The sequence below is a fragment of the Lolium perenne genome, unplaced genomic scaffold, assembly GCF_019359855.2.
Source record: "Lolium perenne isolate Kyuss_39 unplaced genomic scaffold, Kyuss_2.0 unplaced26, whole genome shotgun sequence".
In the NCBI taxonomy this organism is placed as follows: Eukaryota; Viridiplantae; Streptophyta; class Magnoliopsida; order Poales; family Poaceae; genus Lolium; species Lolium perenne.
Window position 1 is genome coordinate 220350 of NW_027248984.1, and position 19326 is coordinate 239675.

Genomic DNA, 19326 nt, shown 5'->3' on the forward strand with positions numbered 1-19326 from the left:
ACAAAGACCAGCACCTCCGCTCGTCACTCTGTTCCCATACCCCCACACACGTTGCGCCGCCGCCGCCCAGTCTTGACATCGTTGTCCAGCCAACCGGCCCTCTCCGCCTGACTCCACAGCTCACAGCGACAACCACCCACCTAAATCGCGACCCGGCGACACATCCCCGTGCTCGGATCCGCGAAGCATGCACATAATTTGGCCAATCGGTAGCACAGCGCTGACCAAGAGCACGACCGGCCGCGCTCTTCCTCGAGACCAGATGGCGGCGCTCTTCCTCGACCGTGTCTGCGAGTGCCTCATCGAGTGAGCTCGAGCTCCGCCTCACCACGCCACCCATCGGGAGACCACGTCCTCCTTCTCCTGGTGCAACTATTGGGAGGTTCATGCTCCCCTGCTCCAGGTGCCGCCGCCGGGAGGGCCCGTCCCTCATGCTCGTTGTGCGCCACTGTCTGAGCCGCGACCTCCCCTATCTCCTACTGCCATACCCCCCCCCCCCCCCCCCCCCCGAGCACCCACACCACACAAGTTGCGGATACCCATCGCTCTTCCTGCAGGAGCCTCCGCCTCCCTGCCGCCGAAGTAGCCACACCACGTCAGCGCAGCAGATTGGTGGCCGGCAAGGTCAAATCTGTCGTGGCTGTCGTGGTTGTGCCTCTATAGTCCACAGCGAAGATCAATTTTGTTGGGAATTTTGTCGATGTTACATAGGTGTTGAGTTTGGTACATGTGTTTCTCATTTTTGTTGTCCAAGTATGGACACACTGATACAATGATTTGTGTCTACATGATACAGAGAGATTGCACCAATGTTACATATGTATTCATGTATTGTTTGATAACTTAGGAACAGATATTTGACACGCTGTAGAGAAATGTTGTAAAATGATGTAACAAAAAAATCCTACCCTACTCTCGAATTAATGGAAATTTGTGTACCATAACCGGTTGTAGCTACAGGCTGATCTCTAGGATTGGTCTAAAAATAAGAGGATGTGAAGTATGCATGCTAGATAGCGTGAATGGTAGAATCGGGCCCTCACAAGATGTGGTGTACTGGTCCTAACATGTCACTCGCAACTCGCAAGTGTGCAGACTTTTCTGCTGCTCTATTTTACTCACTCAGTTACATAAGGGTGCATGTTAGCACGACTGCTGTATTTTACCGGTGCAAGATTCAGAAAAACAGCAATGGCTGCTCTGAAGCCATGCTTGTGCTCGAGTAGAACAGCGACTGATCTACTCGTCTTGTGCTTCTTGCTCCTCCATGTTTACGTTCATCATGCGACCGCTCTCTCCTTCAGTTACGATTCATTCAGCCTCGACGATTTCAAGCCAGAGGCCGACGCGATGATCACCGCCGCCGGCAGGATCGAGCTCCTCGGCGACGAGGCAGGCGGTCGGGCAAGAGGCCGCGTGCTGTACAAGCAGGCAGTGCAGCTCTGGGACGGCGTCACGGGCGAGGCTGCCGGCTTCAACGCCACCTTCAACTTCAGCATCCAGTCTCTGCCCAACCGGAGCAGCAACGCCGGACACGGCATGACGTTCTTCCTCGCGCCGTACCCGGCTGACCTGCCGCAGGACTCCTACGACGGTTGCCTCGGGCTCTTCAGCGAGAGCCTGGTGCCCACAGACGGCGCCACGACGCTTTCCGCCAATGCGTCCGGTGGCGCCATGTTCCTCGCCGTGGAGTTCGACACCTACCGTGACGACTGGGATCCGAGCAGCCGGCACATCGGCGTAGACGTGAACAACGTCGACTCACGCGGAAACTACAAGATCTTGCCAAACGACAGCCTCGTCGACGCCGGCGTGATGTCTGCGACGGTGAGCTACGATAGCGCGACGACGAGGCTGGACGTCGTCCTCAGCGGCGGCACCAGTGGCGCCAGTTACACCCTTGCTGCCACCGTCGACTTGCGAAGCATTCTGCCACCGCAGGTGACGGTAGGCTTCTCGGCAGCCACCGGCGACGTTTTCGGGAGCAAACACACGGTGCTCTCGTGCTCCTTCCAGTCCACGCTCCCGACCAGGAACGACACGTCCCTCCCATCCACTTCCTCAACCAAGAAAGGCACCGTACAACTCATTCACGGGGTGGCCGCCGCCGCCGCCGTGCTGGTGCTCCTGCTCGTCGTGGCCGTCGGGGTGCTGCTCCGCCGCGCGAGCAGGAGAAACGAGCGATCAGAGGAGAAAGACATGTTCGCCGGAGATATGACCCCGGACTCCCTCGACATGGACAAAGACGATGATTTCGGTTCCAGCACGGGACCCCGGCCCATCCCGTACGCCGACCTAGCGGCGGCGACAAGTAACTTCTCGGAGGATGGGAAGCTGGGACAGGGCGGGTCTGGGTCGGTGTACCGGGGCCACATGAAACAACTCGGTGGCCGAGACGTCGCCATTAAGGTCTTCTTGAGGGGGGCGTCCACAGAAGGGAGGAAGGAGTACAGGTCCGAGGTCACGATCATAAGCAGACTGCGGCACCGGAATCTCGTGCAGCTAATCGGTTGGTGCCATGGCCGCAGGAGGCTGCTGCTGGTCTACGAGCTCGTGCACAACGGCAGCCTCGATGGGTACCTCTACAGCAAACAGGAGACGGCTCTGACTTGGCAAGTTAGGTATGCTTTCTTGGACTATCAATCAATACCGGTCGTATTCTTAACTTAATTTCTTGCAGCGACTAAATGACCCCAGTTTATTATCAGCTAGAAATATCTTCGAATCAGTTGAATTTCCTCTATCTTTATTTTCTTCGTGTTTTAAATTTAGTCAAACTCGAACTTTATAAAGTATGGCTAAATGCTTAGTAGAAATTTTCAATATATACAATATAAAATATATGGTACTTAGTAGAAAATATCAACATTTACAATATAAAACCTATGGTATTAGAATCTGCATAAAGTATATGCTTTTGGCTTTATGGATGTTAATATTTTCTTCTATATTTTTGGTTAAACTTTGTAAAATTTGATTTTAACCAAATATAGAAACTTGAAATAAATAAAAAACGGAGCTTGTAGTGCCGTAAGTCAAACTAACCTAGAAAGCAAAGGCGATGGGCACCAAACTATATCATTGTTTATTGATACAAGTTTTAGGGTGATTGATATTTTTAATAACCGTCCATCTGCCCCCATCTAACGGTGATAATTAGACGGAACCAAACTCACGGAACCAAAATTACGGGACCGGGACCAAATTCGGTGGGACCGGAACCTGATATATATATATTGCGAATATTATAAAAAAACAACCATCCTTTTAAGCGGCCAAATCATCCGATGATAATACACAAATCTTAAAGCAACAAAAATTGATCATATATGCACATATCTTGAAGCTCGTACTATTCTCACCAAAAAAAATTAGAACTCACCGATTTATCTCTCTCACTCTCTCATCCGCTCTGTCTCCCATCTCCCGCTCTCTCTCATCTCTCACTCTCTGGATACGAGCAACGGAGGAGAGGCCACATATCCGGCGAGTTCTGCCCACCGACGGAGGGGAGGGGGGCGCGTCGGAGCTCTGCCCAGCGACGGAGGGGAGGGAGCGCTCTGTCCAGCGACGGAGGGGAGAGGGCCGCGTCGGAGCTCTGCCCAGCGACGGAGGAGAGGCCATGGACCTTCCGGCGAGCTCGGCGATAGAGGGGAGGGGGCCAAGCTTTTTCTACCTGGCTACGCTATTAGGATCTTCTAAGTTCATATACAAAACAATTGAATTGCCACTGTACATCTCACTGATATTAGCCGTAAAAGTTTTCGCTGACACCTATCAAAGGATTCAAAGCATGAGCGGAACAATTTCTTTGAGGTTTTGAAGGCAAATGAAATATCGATAGCAGATTATTGCAGGTTGAAGATAGTAACTGAACTAGAAGAGATGAAGTCCATAAGACATAGAAATACCGAATGACCTACCATATTTTCGCCGAAGCTCAGTATAGAAGCAACGTTGCCACATCTGTAACAATAATTAGGTGCAGAGTTCAGGCCATGCGGCTCCATCTGATAAACAGAACCTACCGCAGAAAAGGGAACCGCTCCCACGAAACCAGGAACCGCTCCGACAACGGGGCGATCTCTGCCGGCAAACTACACCGGCCAGCCGCCGGTCCCTGCCTCCTCCGTTGGCCGTTCCGGTGACGGGAGGGGGTGGGGACCCCGGAGTATCGGCTTCGGCCAGTAGTTATTGGCAAGTGTTTTTTTGGGCCGCCGTTCTATGGAGAAGATTGCGGGGCCTCTGCTCTTTCTCCATCTCGGTGTCGCTCTAACCGGTGATATCGGAGGGCAGGTGGCCTGGTCTTCTCGCCGGTCTTCGGATCTGGTAAGATTCGTGTCTGGCGGTTGGCGTTCGGCACTCTCGCGGGTGACGGTTGCGTTGGTTACTGCAGTTATGTCTGGCGTCTTGCACTTGGGTGTGAGGATGACGGCAGGCGGCAGCGTTTGTCTTCTTCAACTGAGTCTGGAGATGATGACGGTGTTGGGATCTGGTGACCACGGGGAAGATCCCCGGCCGACGTGCCACAAAATCTCGGGCTCGTCCTCTGCGACGACCCGGTTCATCGGCTCAAAAAGCATCTTTGAATGCGATTGTGCTCTGCCAGATCTATGTATGGTGGTTGTTCGCCTCTTTTTCCAGCTCTACCATGGTGGCAGTGGAGGAAAATGGACGATGTTTCGGCGAGGCATAGGTTTCTCCAAGGGTGAACTTGTAATTTTACTTCTTGTGAGTTTTCTTGTGCAAAGTTGCTTGATACAAATGTTTGTCTTGTGTGGTGACCATATGTGTAATCTCAAACAGATTGTCTAATGAAATATATGGTTACATAAAAAAAAAAGGTACAGACCACACCTGGAAAATAAATTAAAATGAGCACCCGGAACTGGTTACAAGTTCAAGAACAAGTCTGAGATATGAAAACTGAGAGCTCACAGTTACAAGACCCTTGTCTTGGAACATGTATTTTAGACCTTCCTGGACTAGTTGATGAGCCCGGCAAACTAACTCAAGATTGTTAACATGGTTGAAGTTCATTAGGACAACAGGCAGTCAGTACTGGATGAAAACATCATAGAGACAATCTAGAATAAAAAACATCAATATACCTCTTGTCACTCGTGAGCCAAAAAGCCAACCTGCTCCACGGGGACTAACACCCCATGTCTCTCTCTCTCTTCTGGGTCACTCCACATCAGATCACAGAAAGGTCCTCCATGAGGAATTTCGCAATTGCGATCAAATATCCGCATCTGGATACAACAAAGAAATTGTAAATCAATTAATGAAATCTCCAATTAAACAAAGAGGCCGGGCTGTGAGTCCCGCGACGGGGGAGGGCGGGGGGGGTGGGGCCCGGGGGTTGGGGCGGCGGCTCGCGGTGGCGCCTCGCGGATGTGACGGAGGAGAGCGGGGTGCGACCGAGAGGCCGTGGCCGTCAGTCCACGCGTCGGGGCGAGGGGTGACGGCGGAGGCTGCGGGACGGCAGCGGAGGCAGCGGGGCGGCGGCGGCTGTTGCTCGTGGGAAGAACACGACTCGTTTCTGTTCTGATTTGGCCCCTTTTTCTTTTCTATCAGCTTTTGATTTTGGTTTGATACTGATTCGATGAGTTGGAGTCTAAAACGTCCTTTCAGAATTATCATAGCATTGTAGAAGTTACAGGAAACTTATCACTGATTTAATCAATGGTCACGAAAAATTAGATTAGATGGAACCATAATTCGATTAGACGGAACCAAAGTTCCGTGCCAATCACCATAAAAGAGCTCTTCCCCATAAAATTGGTCAAAATAAAATGAGTTTGATTTACGACAAATGTAGATGTACACTTATTCAAGAACGGAGAGATTATGTAGCTTAAGACGCCAATGAGTAATAATTAAGAGACTGGGTACTAAGAAACAAATGGATCATTCTGATTGTCCCACCAGCGTCTTTGGGGGAGATCTGAGAATTACAAAAAAAAAAAAAAAAAATTGAGAAGGAGAATTAGAAGTTGAAACTGCACACTATGAGCAGCTTCAGTTACGAAGTTCTACGTTCAGAGGTTGCTTATTACCACAAAACTATGTCTTACTAGATATGAGCCAACTCAGAAGTCAGAACCTCCCACCACGTACTAGCAAACTTAGCACAACAGTGACCCCCGAAATTAGCAGTTCACTAGCAGACTGAATAAAAGCAAGAAATAAGCTCATCAATTTCCTCTAAAATCAGTGGTACCACTGATGGGAAATAGCTCCATGATTTCCAAATGCTAACTTTTCACATGAACGAGGAAATCATTTTAGATTAGTATAGTTCACCAAAATACAATCTATTCTTGCGCAGACCAATTTGCTTTTTTCGGAATAATTTCAAATCTTAGCCCACTTAGGTGAAACGAGTTAACCATTTTTGTTTGGAGTACAAGTCCAACACCTAGTGATGGAACATGTTGAGGCCAAAGGGGCCCCATGGGCTATGGCCCCTAGCTCATAAAAAAGTTCAATGACATCAGTTCACATATAACACAATTCCAGCAAATATATACTGTATAAAATTGGCTCTCTCGACTCTTTTTAAAAGACTTTTGTTTGACCCCTACAAAATCATGCTCAAGCTAGGATATAGGCATCGAGGACCTCGACATCGTCAATTCTAGGAGTGTGGCTGCACAACAATACCACATTGAACAAGGTGATGGCCTGACCTGTGGACGTCTGAATAACCGACACAATGTGGGACTTCTAGTACTACTCTGGGAAAGTCTTCACTAGGGCAAACCCGAGGCACAATAATCAGGTCGAATTTGGGGCACACCAAGATGGTTGTTAATTGGGTACAACACTATAGGAGCCACGCTGTCCCTCCCACGAGAACACACACATAACACACTCACTCTAGATAAATGCTTAAGGATCTCCTCAATTGTAATATCAAATATTTTCAATGTTTAAGCATAAGTTATTTTCTTGGCCTGGCTCCCTTCAACAGTAATTCTCCATCAAGCTCCGCCATCGCTGGCAGTTGTAATTACAATGGGGTTATGTTCATATTATTTTGATTTTGAGTCTCTCACCCAGCTAGCCATAGTGTGTTTTTCCGCCGGCTTTCTTTTGGACCAAATATAGTGGGGAAGCAGCCCCCCACCCACACACACACACACATATACTGTGTCGTTTCATTTTTATAAAATGTAAACAATTTACAAAGTCCCAACAGTCCAAGAGTTCAAATAAGGAAATTACAACAGGTCTAGCCAGTCTTGCATACGCTCTTTGAAACTGGGTTTAACCCTATGCCTGATCATGGAGATAGAATTCTTGAAGAAGATAGAGAACCTCCATGTCCCTCTGATCTCTATCAAATATGATCTTACTCCTCTAGTTTTATAGGCTCCAGGAACCAGGTATCATGGCTTCTTTGAAGAAGATATTGGAAGATCTATTTTTAGCTTCAATAATCATTTCATTGAGCTCTTCATCCGTGTTCCAATCCTCTCCCAGTCTTCGCCAAAAGTTTCTTGGAGCGGAATAAATGACATCTTCACGGTTTTGTATTACATCTTCGTCCTTGGGATCAAGAAAAAAGTGAACACGAGATCGAAATGACCATCGATAATTCCTCAACACTAAGATTATGCGTCGCTGGTGAAGTTCAGGAAACTCACCATAACCATCTATTGTATATTTGTGTTAGCTAGCTAGACTGTGCTAGAATTGTGATTCGTAGGATGATCTTGTCAAGTATCTTATGTGTTAGAATTATTGATGGGGGGTGGGGGGGGGGGGGGGATGCATATATGAACCCATGAGCAAACTTACTTCCAATTTTCAAAATAATGTGAAATTCCTTTTTGGTAGCTATATCGGATGATTTGTGAATACAAGAATAGCATAAGGTTGTGTCACAACCTATCTTTGGCACCTAAGCTATATTGACCCCTTTATTTTATAAAATTCAAAAATCATATTTACAAGTTTCAAAATTATCTAAAACATATATCTATAAGTAGTCAGATTCCAGGTTACATAAAATTCGCAAAATTTGATAATTTTTGGAATTTTGAAAACCGCACTGCTCATTATACTTAAATTTATATATAGTTTTCATTTTTGTGTACTTCGGAATACAAAATATTTTTTATTGAGATTTTACAGGTTTGTAGGATACATCATAAGGTACGTCTCCAGAAATATATTTAGAATTTTTTAAATCTTTTAAATATGATTGTAAAATTTGAAAAAATATATATAAAAGGATCAGATCCCTACTCAATATTGTGCATAGCTAAAATTATTGTTTTGGGATTTCATCTCTTGAATTTTCGTATATATAGAAATTATCCATTTTTCGATAAACTTAGCACATTAATGTTTCAACCAACAGCGCTCGTACACGATTACTTTCAGAACTTCTTCAGAGTTTAGATTCTAAGTGACGATTTGAACTCTTAAAACACCATTGACATTGAGTGCACACATCCTCTCGGTCGCACATTATCCAAGGTTCCACATTGGTAGTAGTACACGACTGCATTCGTTGCGTTAATTTTGCACCGAGCAATTCAAATTTGGCAGGATTTTAGAAGAAACAAAACATCTTTATGGAGGGAGTGTATAGTTTGGTACTTGTCAGAACTAAGCCGGAGTTCTTGTATGAGATATGATAAAGGGTAAAACTTGATTTGGACTTATTTTTCTATCAGATACCAGATAATTGTTGGGTTAGCATCAGCGGTGCTGTACCTCCACCAAGAATGGGACCAGTGCGTCGTCCACGGCGACATCAAGCCAAGCAACATCATGCTGGACGAGTCCTTCAACGCCAAGCTCGGGGACTTCGGTCTTGCTCGGCTCATCGACCACGGCGTGAGCCTTCAGACGATGACGGCCATGGCGGGCACCCCGGGCTACCTCGACCCGGAGTGCATCATCACCGGCAAGGCCTCCACCGAGTCCGACGTGTACAGCTTCGGCATCACGCTGCTGGAGATAGCGTGCGGCCGGCGGCCAATGGCGCCGCCCAGCGCCGGCGCCAAGGACAGCCAGGTGTTCCGGCTGCTGGAGTGGGCGTGGGACCTCTACGGCAGGGGCGCCGCGCTCGACGCCGCTGACGCGCGTCTCGGCGGCGCGTTCGATCAGTGGGAGATGGAGCGGGTGGTGGCCGTCGGGCTGTGGTCAGCGCACCCCGACCCGAAGATGAGGCCGGCGATCAGGCAGGCCGCCGACGCGCTGCAGTCGAGGAAGTTCAGGATGCCGGTGTTGCCGCCCAAGATGCCGGTGGCCGTGTACCTGCAGCCTTTCGGAGCTTCCAGCATGGAGTATGGCGACACCACCACCACCGTCGGGTCGGGAGTAACCATGCAGTACTCGTCGACTGCGACGCAGTCGTCGAATTCTAGCGTGCCAGCGGCTGTCGGTGAGCAGCTGAGCCCAAGAGTATAGCTGAGGAGACGTCAGTTTGTTTCACTTGGTGGACTAGAGTCTAGAGATGAAAACTGAAACAAGTATCTGCCCAGCAAATTTGTACTGCCGCTTTCGCATATTTTATACTATGTTATATTGTACGTGTAGTGTAGTAAAAGATAGTAATAACTCATAAACGTTGCAGTTTCAGATTCAGATGCCTACGTTGAACTTGAATTAGTTATAGTCTTTACTCGAGTAGTAGTTCGTTTCGTGTCAAATTGAACTGTCCAGTTCTAGTTCTGGCTTCAGGTGTTTTTAGGTTTATCGCACCGCGTCAACTAAGAGTGATCTCGGATAGAACATTCGGCGTAGTTTTGGTTTGCAGCATCTCTGAGCTGTGCTACTGTGACGATCTCATCCATCCTGGCTAATGCAGTCGAAGCCACAGGTCACAGATGACAGCTTGGAACATCAGGGCGAGCGAGGGCACGAGTATGAAAGCAACACGCCTCAGGGCATGAGCAATGGTGGCATATACAACTAGCTGCTCCACGATAAAAAAGTTGTAAGAAGCAATATCACTACGGGAGAACAGGGCGTTGCCGTGCGCCACTTTGCACGGCAAAGACACCTATACGCACGGCAAAGGCTTTGCCGTGCGCGTGCGCACGGTAAAGTTTGCCCGGCAAAGGTAGCGACGGCAAAGCCAACGTTGCCGTGCGCGTGCTCGTTTTGCACGGCAAAGCCCTCTGCCGTGCGCCCAGGTCTCTGCCGTGCGCCAAAGTCTGTGCCGTGCGGCACTGCGTTGCCGTGCGCTGGGGGCTTTGCCGTGCGCGCGTACGTTGCCGTGCGGCCAACTCTTTGCCGTGCGCGCATACGTTGCCGTGCGGCTGCTCTGTGCCGTGCGCACGCTTTGCCGTGCGCCACCTCGCACGGCAAAGTGCTTTGCAGCACACCCCCCAGGACCTCCCAGGTCTACAGGCTGCCGCCACGTGGCCCCTTTGCCGTGCGTGTGCACACGGCAAAGTGACCAAATGTCCTTTGCCGTGTGCACACGCACGGCAAAGGGCCCTGTTTTTTTCATTTTTTTGCTGTTTTTTGCTTATTCCCTGCATTTCAAATATAGCAATTGACAATAAAGCATATACTCATATAATCTTCAACATAACATCACCAAACACTACGGGAACACCACAAATACATCAAACACACATATTCATGCATTACATAGAGTCCATAGTCCATCCACACAAGTTACATAGAGTCCATAGTGCAATGTCCAATATTACAATCCATTACAAGCATACAATCCGACAAAGTGCACGAAGACCATGCCATCAACCTTGTCCTCCTCCACTTCCGCCGGCCTCATTGTCATTGCCTTGTGACATAAAATCTATAAGAAGGTTGATGGAATGAACATGCATTTGCATATTGAACACTTGAACAAGCACAAGTAGCGGGTTGGGCACAAGCGTAGGAGGACTCACCGAGGTTCATGCTCCGGATGATGTTCATGTTGTTGACGGTGATAGGTGTCCCCGGGGTCTGAGTGGGCGGTGGCGGCATCCACATGGAGTAAGGTGGAGGAGGAAGACTCCGGTGGAGAAGACAGAGCCGTTCGGCTCATGAGCCAGCTCATCCGTGCTCGTCGCTGCCGCATCATCTGCTCGCTTGTTGCATCTCTTGCATCATTCGTGTCTGCTGCTGCAGTGCTGCGCAGAATCTGCTGCTCCATCTGCGCCCTTTGCTCTGGGCCGCCTGCTCCTTCGCTGCCATCTCCTCCTACGTTGTGTTGCCGCGATGTCATTAACATTTCAATGGAAAGCATGTAAAGGAAATGTAGAGACCCGAGGAAGAACATACCCGTAACCGCTCGACAGCTAGATCCGAAGCCCGTGGCCGGGGCTCTACCTCAGGCTGGCCGCTCTTACGACCACGACGGATCGGCGGAGAGAGGGAACCCTCGCCGGGTCGACGCACCCGTCAACAAAACATAGGCTGCCATGCTACAAGCCTTCTCCCGCAAGCACCGCGACCTCCGGGTCAAAGTCCTCGGCCTCTGGATTGGCGTCCTCGCCGTGCTTCTGCTTGAACTTGGAGACATACGCCGTGCACTGGGTCTCGGATTGCGGGTTAACCCACAAGGACCCCGTCTCAGGATCAGGCGTCTTCCTTTGCTTCATCTTCTTTAGCACGGCAAAGACGTTGAGGCTTCGCTCCTGTCCCGACTTCCTGCAAAAGAGAACATGTAATTGAGTGAAGTGACACACCCTTGCGGAGTTAACAAATATATAACATGAATTCAAAGAATGAAGGAACCATTAATTTGCTCACCTCCTTCGCAGTGAAGAGAGATGGGGATGCTGCCTTGGATATGCGATCCACCTCGCATCTCTGCCCGCTTCGCCTTGCCCTCCTCGTGCTTCTTGAGGTACCGGGGGCATGTCCACCACATGACCATCGCACGAAAGCACCTATCGTCGTTGCCGACGCATCGAGGAGGGTTCTACATGCACAAGATAAACCCATTATGGTAAAATAAACTACATGGCGATAAAGAAATCAATAACACATAAATGCAAATACCTGCAAGTATCGCCACGGCCGCATGAGCGTGTCGCGAGCGTCCTCCTTACTCATGTGGACGAAGCGGTCGGGCGTGCCGATCGCGGACGCATTGAATACGTGCCTCGTAGTGCATGCCAGATCACCCTCTTCCTTGCAAGCTGGTGTAGGACATCATCGCACGCATTCTCCTTGCCCTCGGCCCTCTTGAAGTATTTACGCAACCATGCACATAGGTAAAACAAGGGGCATTAGTGCAATTATTGTGAACCAAGGAGAGTGTATGAATGGTAAGAAGTCAAAAGTCACGTACCCAGAATTTGGCAACAACCATATCCGCCGCGGTGCCGCGGCCAAGAGGATCTTCCGCGAGGCTGTAGTGCGCCCACCTCCAAGCTACGTCGCAGCCACCAGTAGGGAAGTTGACTATCCCAGGGAAATACCACCTAAGTAGGCCCCCAAGGATGTTCGAGTACCCACGTGGCGGTCTCTGCGTCGGGTCTTCAAGCTGGAACGAGCTGCACCATGAAACGACAACATCAATATGTATGTGATAATAATTTTGATAATGACAAAATTGCGATAACGAAATGCCAAAAAATAACATGTACCTCCTTCCATAGGGCACAAGAACAACGTGCCTGTAGCGCCAGCTTCTCAGCGAGGGGAGCTGTGTTATCCCACGCCGATATGGCTTCCTATCACGTGGCCTCGCCCTCTCCAAAGCTGGAACGTACGGTAATCCTCCGGCTCACACCACTCTAGGCTTGGATCGGGATCGAACACTAAGTTCCCCAACCCCTCATCCTCCGAGAGGTCCTCCTCGTCCCCCTCCTCCTCCCTGGTCCTCCCCACCCCCTCCTCCTCCTGGTCCTCCCCACCCACCTCCTCCTCCTGGTCCTCCCAACCCCCGTGGTGCTCCTGGTCCTCCTCCTCGTCATCATCATCGGCTGCGGGAGGGGGGCTAGGACTAGGAGTGAGTACCCGCGTCGCATTCTTCCTACGCGGCCGCCCTGTGGGAGCGACATGAGGGGGGCTAGGAGGGGGGGTAGTAGCTCGGCCCCGCCTCGAAGTCCCTACACCTACCAAGTCCTTGAGCTTCTTTTTAAGACCGCCACCCCTTTTTTTTGGCGGCATGCTTCAATCACCTGCAAACACAAATGAAGAGAGTGGTTTATTAGTACGCAATATTGTAAAGAGATAAATATTAGTGAAAGCAACAGAAATATAAGTAGATGAACATTAATGAAAGCAACAAATAATGCAAAAGGATGAACATTAATTAATTAGTGGAAGCAACAAATAGCTACCATAGAGTTCTCTCAAACATAGCACGGAGTTCTTACAAATAACCTAGCTAGACAATCTCTATTACACGGAGTTATTACAAATAGGCTAGCCTCACAATTACTACTACATAGATCGAGCCTATGTCGCCATCCGTGATTGGACCGCGTGTCTCCTCATCGTCATCAGGCTCGGCGAACCAATAATCATCAATGAAACCTGGAGGTGGTCCATCTGCATCGAGGTCAATCCCTGCTTTGAACGCCTCGAGCAAACTCAGGTCTTCCGGGGCACAGACATCCTCAGCTTCATCTTCTGCATTGTCTCCATCCATGCCCGCGTCTTCTTGTTCATCGTCTACGACCATGTCATCGATAGTCGGCAAGCCGATTGTGAAATGGCCGGGGAGCCCTTCTTCCTGATAAAACTCGACACTCCTTGCTGAGGGGTCTACGCGGTGGTAATCGTCCTTGTTTGGCGGGGGCGGCCTATTGCGTGAAGGCACCGTCATCACAACATCCCATCCATGTAGACGTTTTGTCGGGTTTCTGCACGCGTACGGGAGATAGAATACTTGAAAGGCCTGGGTTGCCAAGATGTACACATCCTCTCCCTTATAAACGGAGTTCCTTTCAACTTCGACCAACCCAATTTCAGGATCCCGTCTCACCCGACGTGGGTCAAACCAATGGCATTTGAAGACGACGGGATTTAGCCCTTTGTGAAACCCGTAATTCAGCTCGTATATACCCTCGACTCTTCCATAGTAATGGAGCCCATCATCACCTTGACATACCACCCCACTATTTATTGTCTTCGCGTTGGGCCGGCTTGTTGTGTATTGATGGATCTGGAAGCGATACCCGTTCACGTCATAGGAGTTGAACGCTTCTACGGAATGGTCAAAGCCCCTAGCAATTTTTCTTAGCTCTGACTTCATCTCTTTGTCAGTTCTTGCCTACAAGTTTAGCACAAGAAGTTTAGAACGAGAAATGACCGATAAATGTAGGAAGTGCTAGCTAATTTGGATAGAATAGTACCAAATTACAAAACCAGCTACTGAAACCGAAACCGCCTCCCTTATCGAAAATTTGCTTGGATTCTTCCGGTAGGCTCCCTGTGGGTATTCTTCCAATGTATAGCCTTGAATTTCCTATACCGATGAAAAGAGGAAGAGTTAGCCACGAACATACGAGTGAATGTTTGCGAATAATTAAATGGTTCGCACTTACTCGATGTACGGCTTCACTTCGACCATGGTGTTTAAGACATACGAGTGGATCATGGTCCGCTCAGGTAGGTCCGTTCTGTACGGCTTCGAGCCACTTGACTTGCCACCAAGCCCCACGAAGATGCTAAGCTTGGGTACTTCTTCATTGTTGGCGGCATTTAAACGGAGGACCGGGTTGTGCTTTGTGGGAATGTTGGGATCATAGTGCTTAGTGGTGAAGTTTGCCACCTCCACGTTCAGACTGCCTCGGCTATGGATGCTTCGATCTTGCATTTATTGCCGGTCATTTGACGCAGCTTGTGTGTTTCTCTCTCCCGACCAAACTGCCAACGGCCCCAATTCGGGCCCCCTTTAAGCACTCCTCCGCGAGGTGCAGGATCATGTGTTGCATCGGATTAAAAAACCCCGGAGGAAAGATCTTCTCCGGATCGCAAAGCAACACGGGTGCCTCTTCATCCAGCTTCTCAATCACTTTAGTGTCTAACTCCCTAGCACAAATCTGGCGGAAGAAAAACTCAACCTCGCTAGCACTCGCCAAGTCTTCTCAGGGACATAGCCTCGAATCATCACCGGCATTATCCGCTCAAGCCATATGTGGTAGTCATGACTCTTCGGTCCTTGTACTCGCAGCGTTTCAATGTTCAGGCCCCTCATCCAGTTGGCTGCGAACCCATCGGGGAAAAACAAGGAGTCCTTCATCCATTGGAAGACCTCCCTTTTTTGGGCCTTTGTGAGGCAGAACGGAGCGTGTGGCTTAGTCCAAGTTTTTGGCACCATTAGGTGGCTGCATGTTCAACTCCGGCCTATCACACCACCTTTCTTGATCAATTCGAGCCTTTATGTTATCCTTCGTCTTCTCAGTGTCCACAATAGTGCTCCAAATGGCTTCACTGATATTCTTCTCGGTGTGCATTACATCAATGTTATGCGGGAGCTCGAGAAACTCAAAGTAAGGGAGCTTCCATAAGCACGGCTTGTGAGTCCATTGGTGTGTCTCCCCATATCCTAAGAAACCATTCCCATCAGGGCTAGGCTGAAGAGCATCTAACTCGGCCTTGATTTCCGTTCCGGTCTTCGGAATTGGCTTCGGGCCACGGACAACACGGCCTTTCTTGAAACTCTTTACATCACTCCCGTATGCATGCCTCCGCTCAAGGAACTGTCGAGCTTCATCAAAGCATGAATACTTGCCTCCCTTGTTTAGCCGTAAGAAAGTCACGGCCTGTCCGCACTTGCTTGTGGGCAAGGCCACTTCCCATGTGTACACCACCCGCAGAACAAAGCACGTGCTGGCAGGTCATGCGAGGACGTGTGGTACCACACATACATATCGAAGTACTCCTTCTTTGATGCGTCATATGTTCGGATCCCGCGACCTTCCCAGCCACGAACCAAGTCATCCACCAGCGGTTCCTGTACACATTCATGTTCTTGCCCGGGTATTTGGGCCCGGGATTATCATCGACACAAACATGTTCTCTGATCTCATGCGTACGCCGAGGGGAGGTTCATGGGAATAACAAACACTCGGCCAACAATCGTATACTGCAGCCGACATACCATATGGATTGAACCCATCAGTTGATATCGCAACTGCTACGCTCCTCGGGTCACCTGCTTTCAGTGGAAATTTCTTCACAAAGTTCTTCCATGCAGTACCATCCGACGGATGTATCATCTTGTCGGTGTATCTGTTTCCTTCCACGGCCCGCCTCATCTGCTGGGCAGTATCCTCGGTCATGAAGAGCCGCTGGATCCTCGGTAGAACTGGAAGATAGCGGAGGATATTCTTGGCAACCGTGGTCTGCCTCTTCTGACCATCACCATTGCGGTCTACCTCAAAGTACCTAGAGGAATTGCATTTGATGCAATAATTTGTGTCAGCGTGCTCCTCTCTCGAATAGCATGCATCCCTTTGGACAAGCGTGTATCTCTTTGAGATGACATCTTAAGGTCACCGAGCAATTTGGTCGAATAGTAGAAGTTTTGCGGCAAGAGGTGCCCTTTCGGCGTAAGGCTGCCTACGATGACCAGAAGTTCATCGAACCCATCTCTCGCACAAGTTCCTATGGCACTTCAAGGCCATAAGGCGAGCGATGGCATCTAGTTGGGTAACCTCTGTATTTTCATGTAGGGGTTTCTGCGAAGCAAACAGAGCCTCATAGTACTCCTTTGTGTTTTCCTCCGGGTCCTCACTTGTCTCCGCATCCTGAGGTGTCTCAACCTCTACATGAGAGCTTTCAGGCACATTACCATTAGCCAAGTTTTCTAAGCACCTATCAAAACCAGTGTCATATTCCCCCCTAGGTTGAATCTGCCGCACCTCCTTCCTAGCACGTTTCTTTGCCTTTTCTCCATGGTAAGTCCAAATCCTGTAGGACGGTGTGAACCCAAACTTGATCAGGTGCATACTCATAGTTTCCTTGTCCTGTGCCTTTCGGTTAGCGCACTTACTACAAGGGCACCAAACACTTATAGGTCTGCTAGGGATGGCAAACGCCCTATCCACAAACTGCTCGGTCTTTTCTCCCCATTCATCAAGATAGTTCCACCGATCGATTCTGCCATCGTACATCCAGCCACGATTATCCATCCTCTAATCAGCAACAAAACAGACGAACATAGCATTTATATATCAAATACGAAATAAATGCATCATATATTTATTTATGTTACGCGTGCATCAACCTGAAACTCTACTAGGTGGGCTCCTAGCAGCCGCCGGATCCGTAGATTGAGTACGTTCTCCGTGCTCTACCCCGATCCGAGACAGAATTTCGGCAGCACCTCCCCGCTGCTCTCCCGATACACGTCTCGGCAAAAAGCCGAGAGGGGTGTGCATCCGGAGAACAACGGGGAGGCGCTACCGAAATCCTGTCTCGGATCGGGGTAGAGCACGGAGAACGTACCCAACTACGCATCCGCCGGCTGTCCCGATAAATGCCGTAAGAGTTACGGTTCATAATATGCGAGACCACTAATGCATATTTATCCGCGTAACCCTTACGGTCGGGAAGAGACGCCTAGGTATCGCGACAGACTTGGTGATCAAGACATAAAGAAAAAACCTAGGTACAAGAGAGGCGAACGGATTCTCACCCTCGAAGCGTGACCGACAGCCGGCGAAGAAGACCAATGACCCTCCGGCAACGCTCCTCAAGCACCCCGACAACGCCGGCCCCTGTGTCCACCTCGAAACATCGTCTGCATAGCGAGAAAAATAAATTAGTCATTCAAGTCAAGACTAAATTCTGCCTCAAATTCCTATTTGCTAAATGGCCCTAATTTTGACCTACCGAGACCTAAATTTTTCCGTACGCTCGTGTATGCAAATTTCACAAAATCAATGCATCTCAATGTGCTTTACGTGTCTTATCTTGATCCATGTAAAGGCATAAGGCAAAGTATTTTAACTTCATGCATGATATGAATAAAATACCAGCTCATGTCAAAATATCACACAAATAGCTCACAGATTTTCAAATTTATCTACATCTAACAGCGTTCATTTCAATGTAACACACAAACAACCCGTCGGGTCGGGAACACACAAACACACCTTGCTGCAGAGATTGGCAGATTGGCGGAATGGGCAGTAGGCCGTCGTTTCGGGTCAGCAGGCCGTCGGGTCGAGGCAGCAGGGTGGAGGACCTCCCGTATCCCGCCGGAATCGGAGCAGGCGGCGGGGGCGGCGGCGGGACCTAGCTCCCTAGCTAGCTCGGCCGCGGTGGCGGTGGGGGAGGGGAGCAGCAGCGGTGGGGGAGGAGCAGCAGCACGGCGGTGGGGGGAGGGGCGGGGAAGCAGCAGCGGCGACGGGGAATGGCGGCGTGCGTGGTCGGCGCGATGGTTGGGGAGGGGCGGTGGTGTCCGTGGCTGGCGGCAGCGGCGGGGAGGGGTGGCGGTGTGCGTGGCTGGCGGCGGCGGCCGGGAGGCGATGGTAGCGGCGATGGTGGTGGCGTGGATGCGGGCGAGGCGGCGCGGCGTGGATGCAGTGAAGGGCGAGGTCGATGCGTTTGTGGCTCAGGTGCCCCGACCAGGTACCGGCCTTATCCCCACACTTTGCCGTGCGCCGTTCTTTGCCGTGCGGCAAAGGGCCTTTGCCGTGCGGGGACTCTTTGCCGTGCGCATGGCGGCCTTTGCCGTGCGGCAGGGTTCTTTGCCGTGCGCCTGCGCACGGCAAAGCATTTTTTACCACTTCTATAACACTAAGAATTTTATTTGTAAATTATCAATAACATTAAGTTTTATTTGTAAATTATATTAAACTTGTTTTTCAAAATGTGTATTATTTAATACTATATGTTTCATGTTTTTCAAGAAATGTGTGATTAACCCTAACCCTAAATCCTAACCCATTGATCTAGCCACATTAATCATAACCCTAACCCTAAATCATATAACCCTAAATCATATAACCCTAAATCATAACCCTAACCCTAAACCCTAACCCTAAATCCTAACACATTAATACTTAACCATAAATCCTAACACATTAATACTTAACCATGCATCATAAACCCTAACTCTAACCCTAAACCCTAAACCTATACCTAACCATAAATACTTACCCTTTAACCTAAATCTTTGGTTCTCCATGTGTATATGTACTAAACAAACCTAAAAGAATGAAAAGTTACATTGGTGCACCCTCGCGCGGAGAAATCTAGGGGGGTAGACCCGCCGGGGCACGCGTTCCGCTGTTTTGGGGGGAGGAGGGGGATAACGACCGCCGGAGCACCGGAACCCCACCAAACCTTGCATGTGGACCTATTCTATGTGTCAAAGTGTGATGCAAGGTGTGATTCACAAAATGGTGCATGGCATGGATCCCCGGTCTGACATTC

At 49.5% G+C, this 19326-nt stretch overlaps 1 protein-coding gene and 1 long non-coding RNA gene across 2 annotated transcripts; one reads left to right on the plus strand and one right to left on the minus strand.

Moving 5' to 3' along the window:
- Positions 1-1044: 1044 nt before the first annotated feature.
- LOC127334195 (L-type lectin-domain containing receptor kinase IX.1) lies at positions 1045-9645 on the plus strand. Its single transcript, XM_051360620.2, has 2 exons — positions 1045-2621; positions 8694-9645. Exons 1-2 carry the CDS (start codon positions 1141-1143, stop codon positions 9430-9432), a joined length of 2220 nt encoding a protein of 739 aa, XP_051216580.1. The 5' UTR covers positions 1045-1140; the 3' UTR covers positions 9433-9645.
- A 3362-nt stretch (positions 9646-13007) lies between these two features.
- On the minus strand, positions 13008-18189 carry LOC127334196 (uncharacterized). The gene is made up of 3 exons (XR_007871970.2): positions 18042-18189; positions 17582-17686; positions 13008-13112 (listed from the first exon to the last, which is right to left on the minus strand). It is a non-coding gene; the product is annotated as an uncharacterized lncRNA (long non-coding RNA).
- Positions 18190-19326: the final 1137 nt, after the last annotated feature.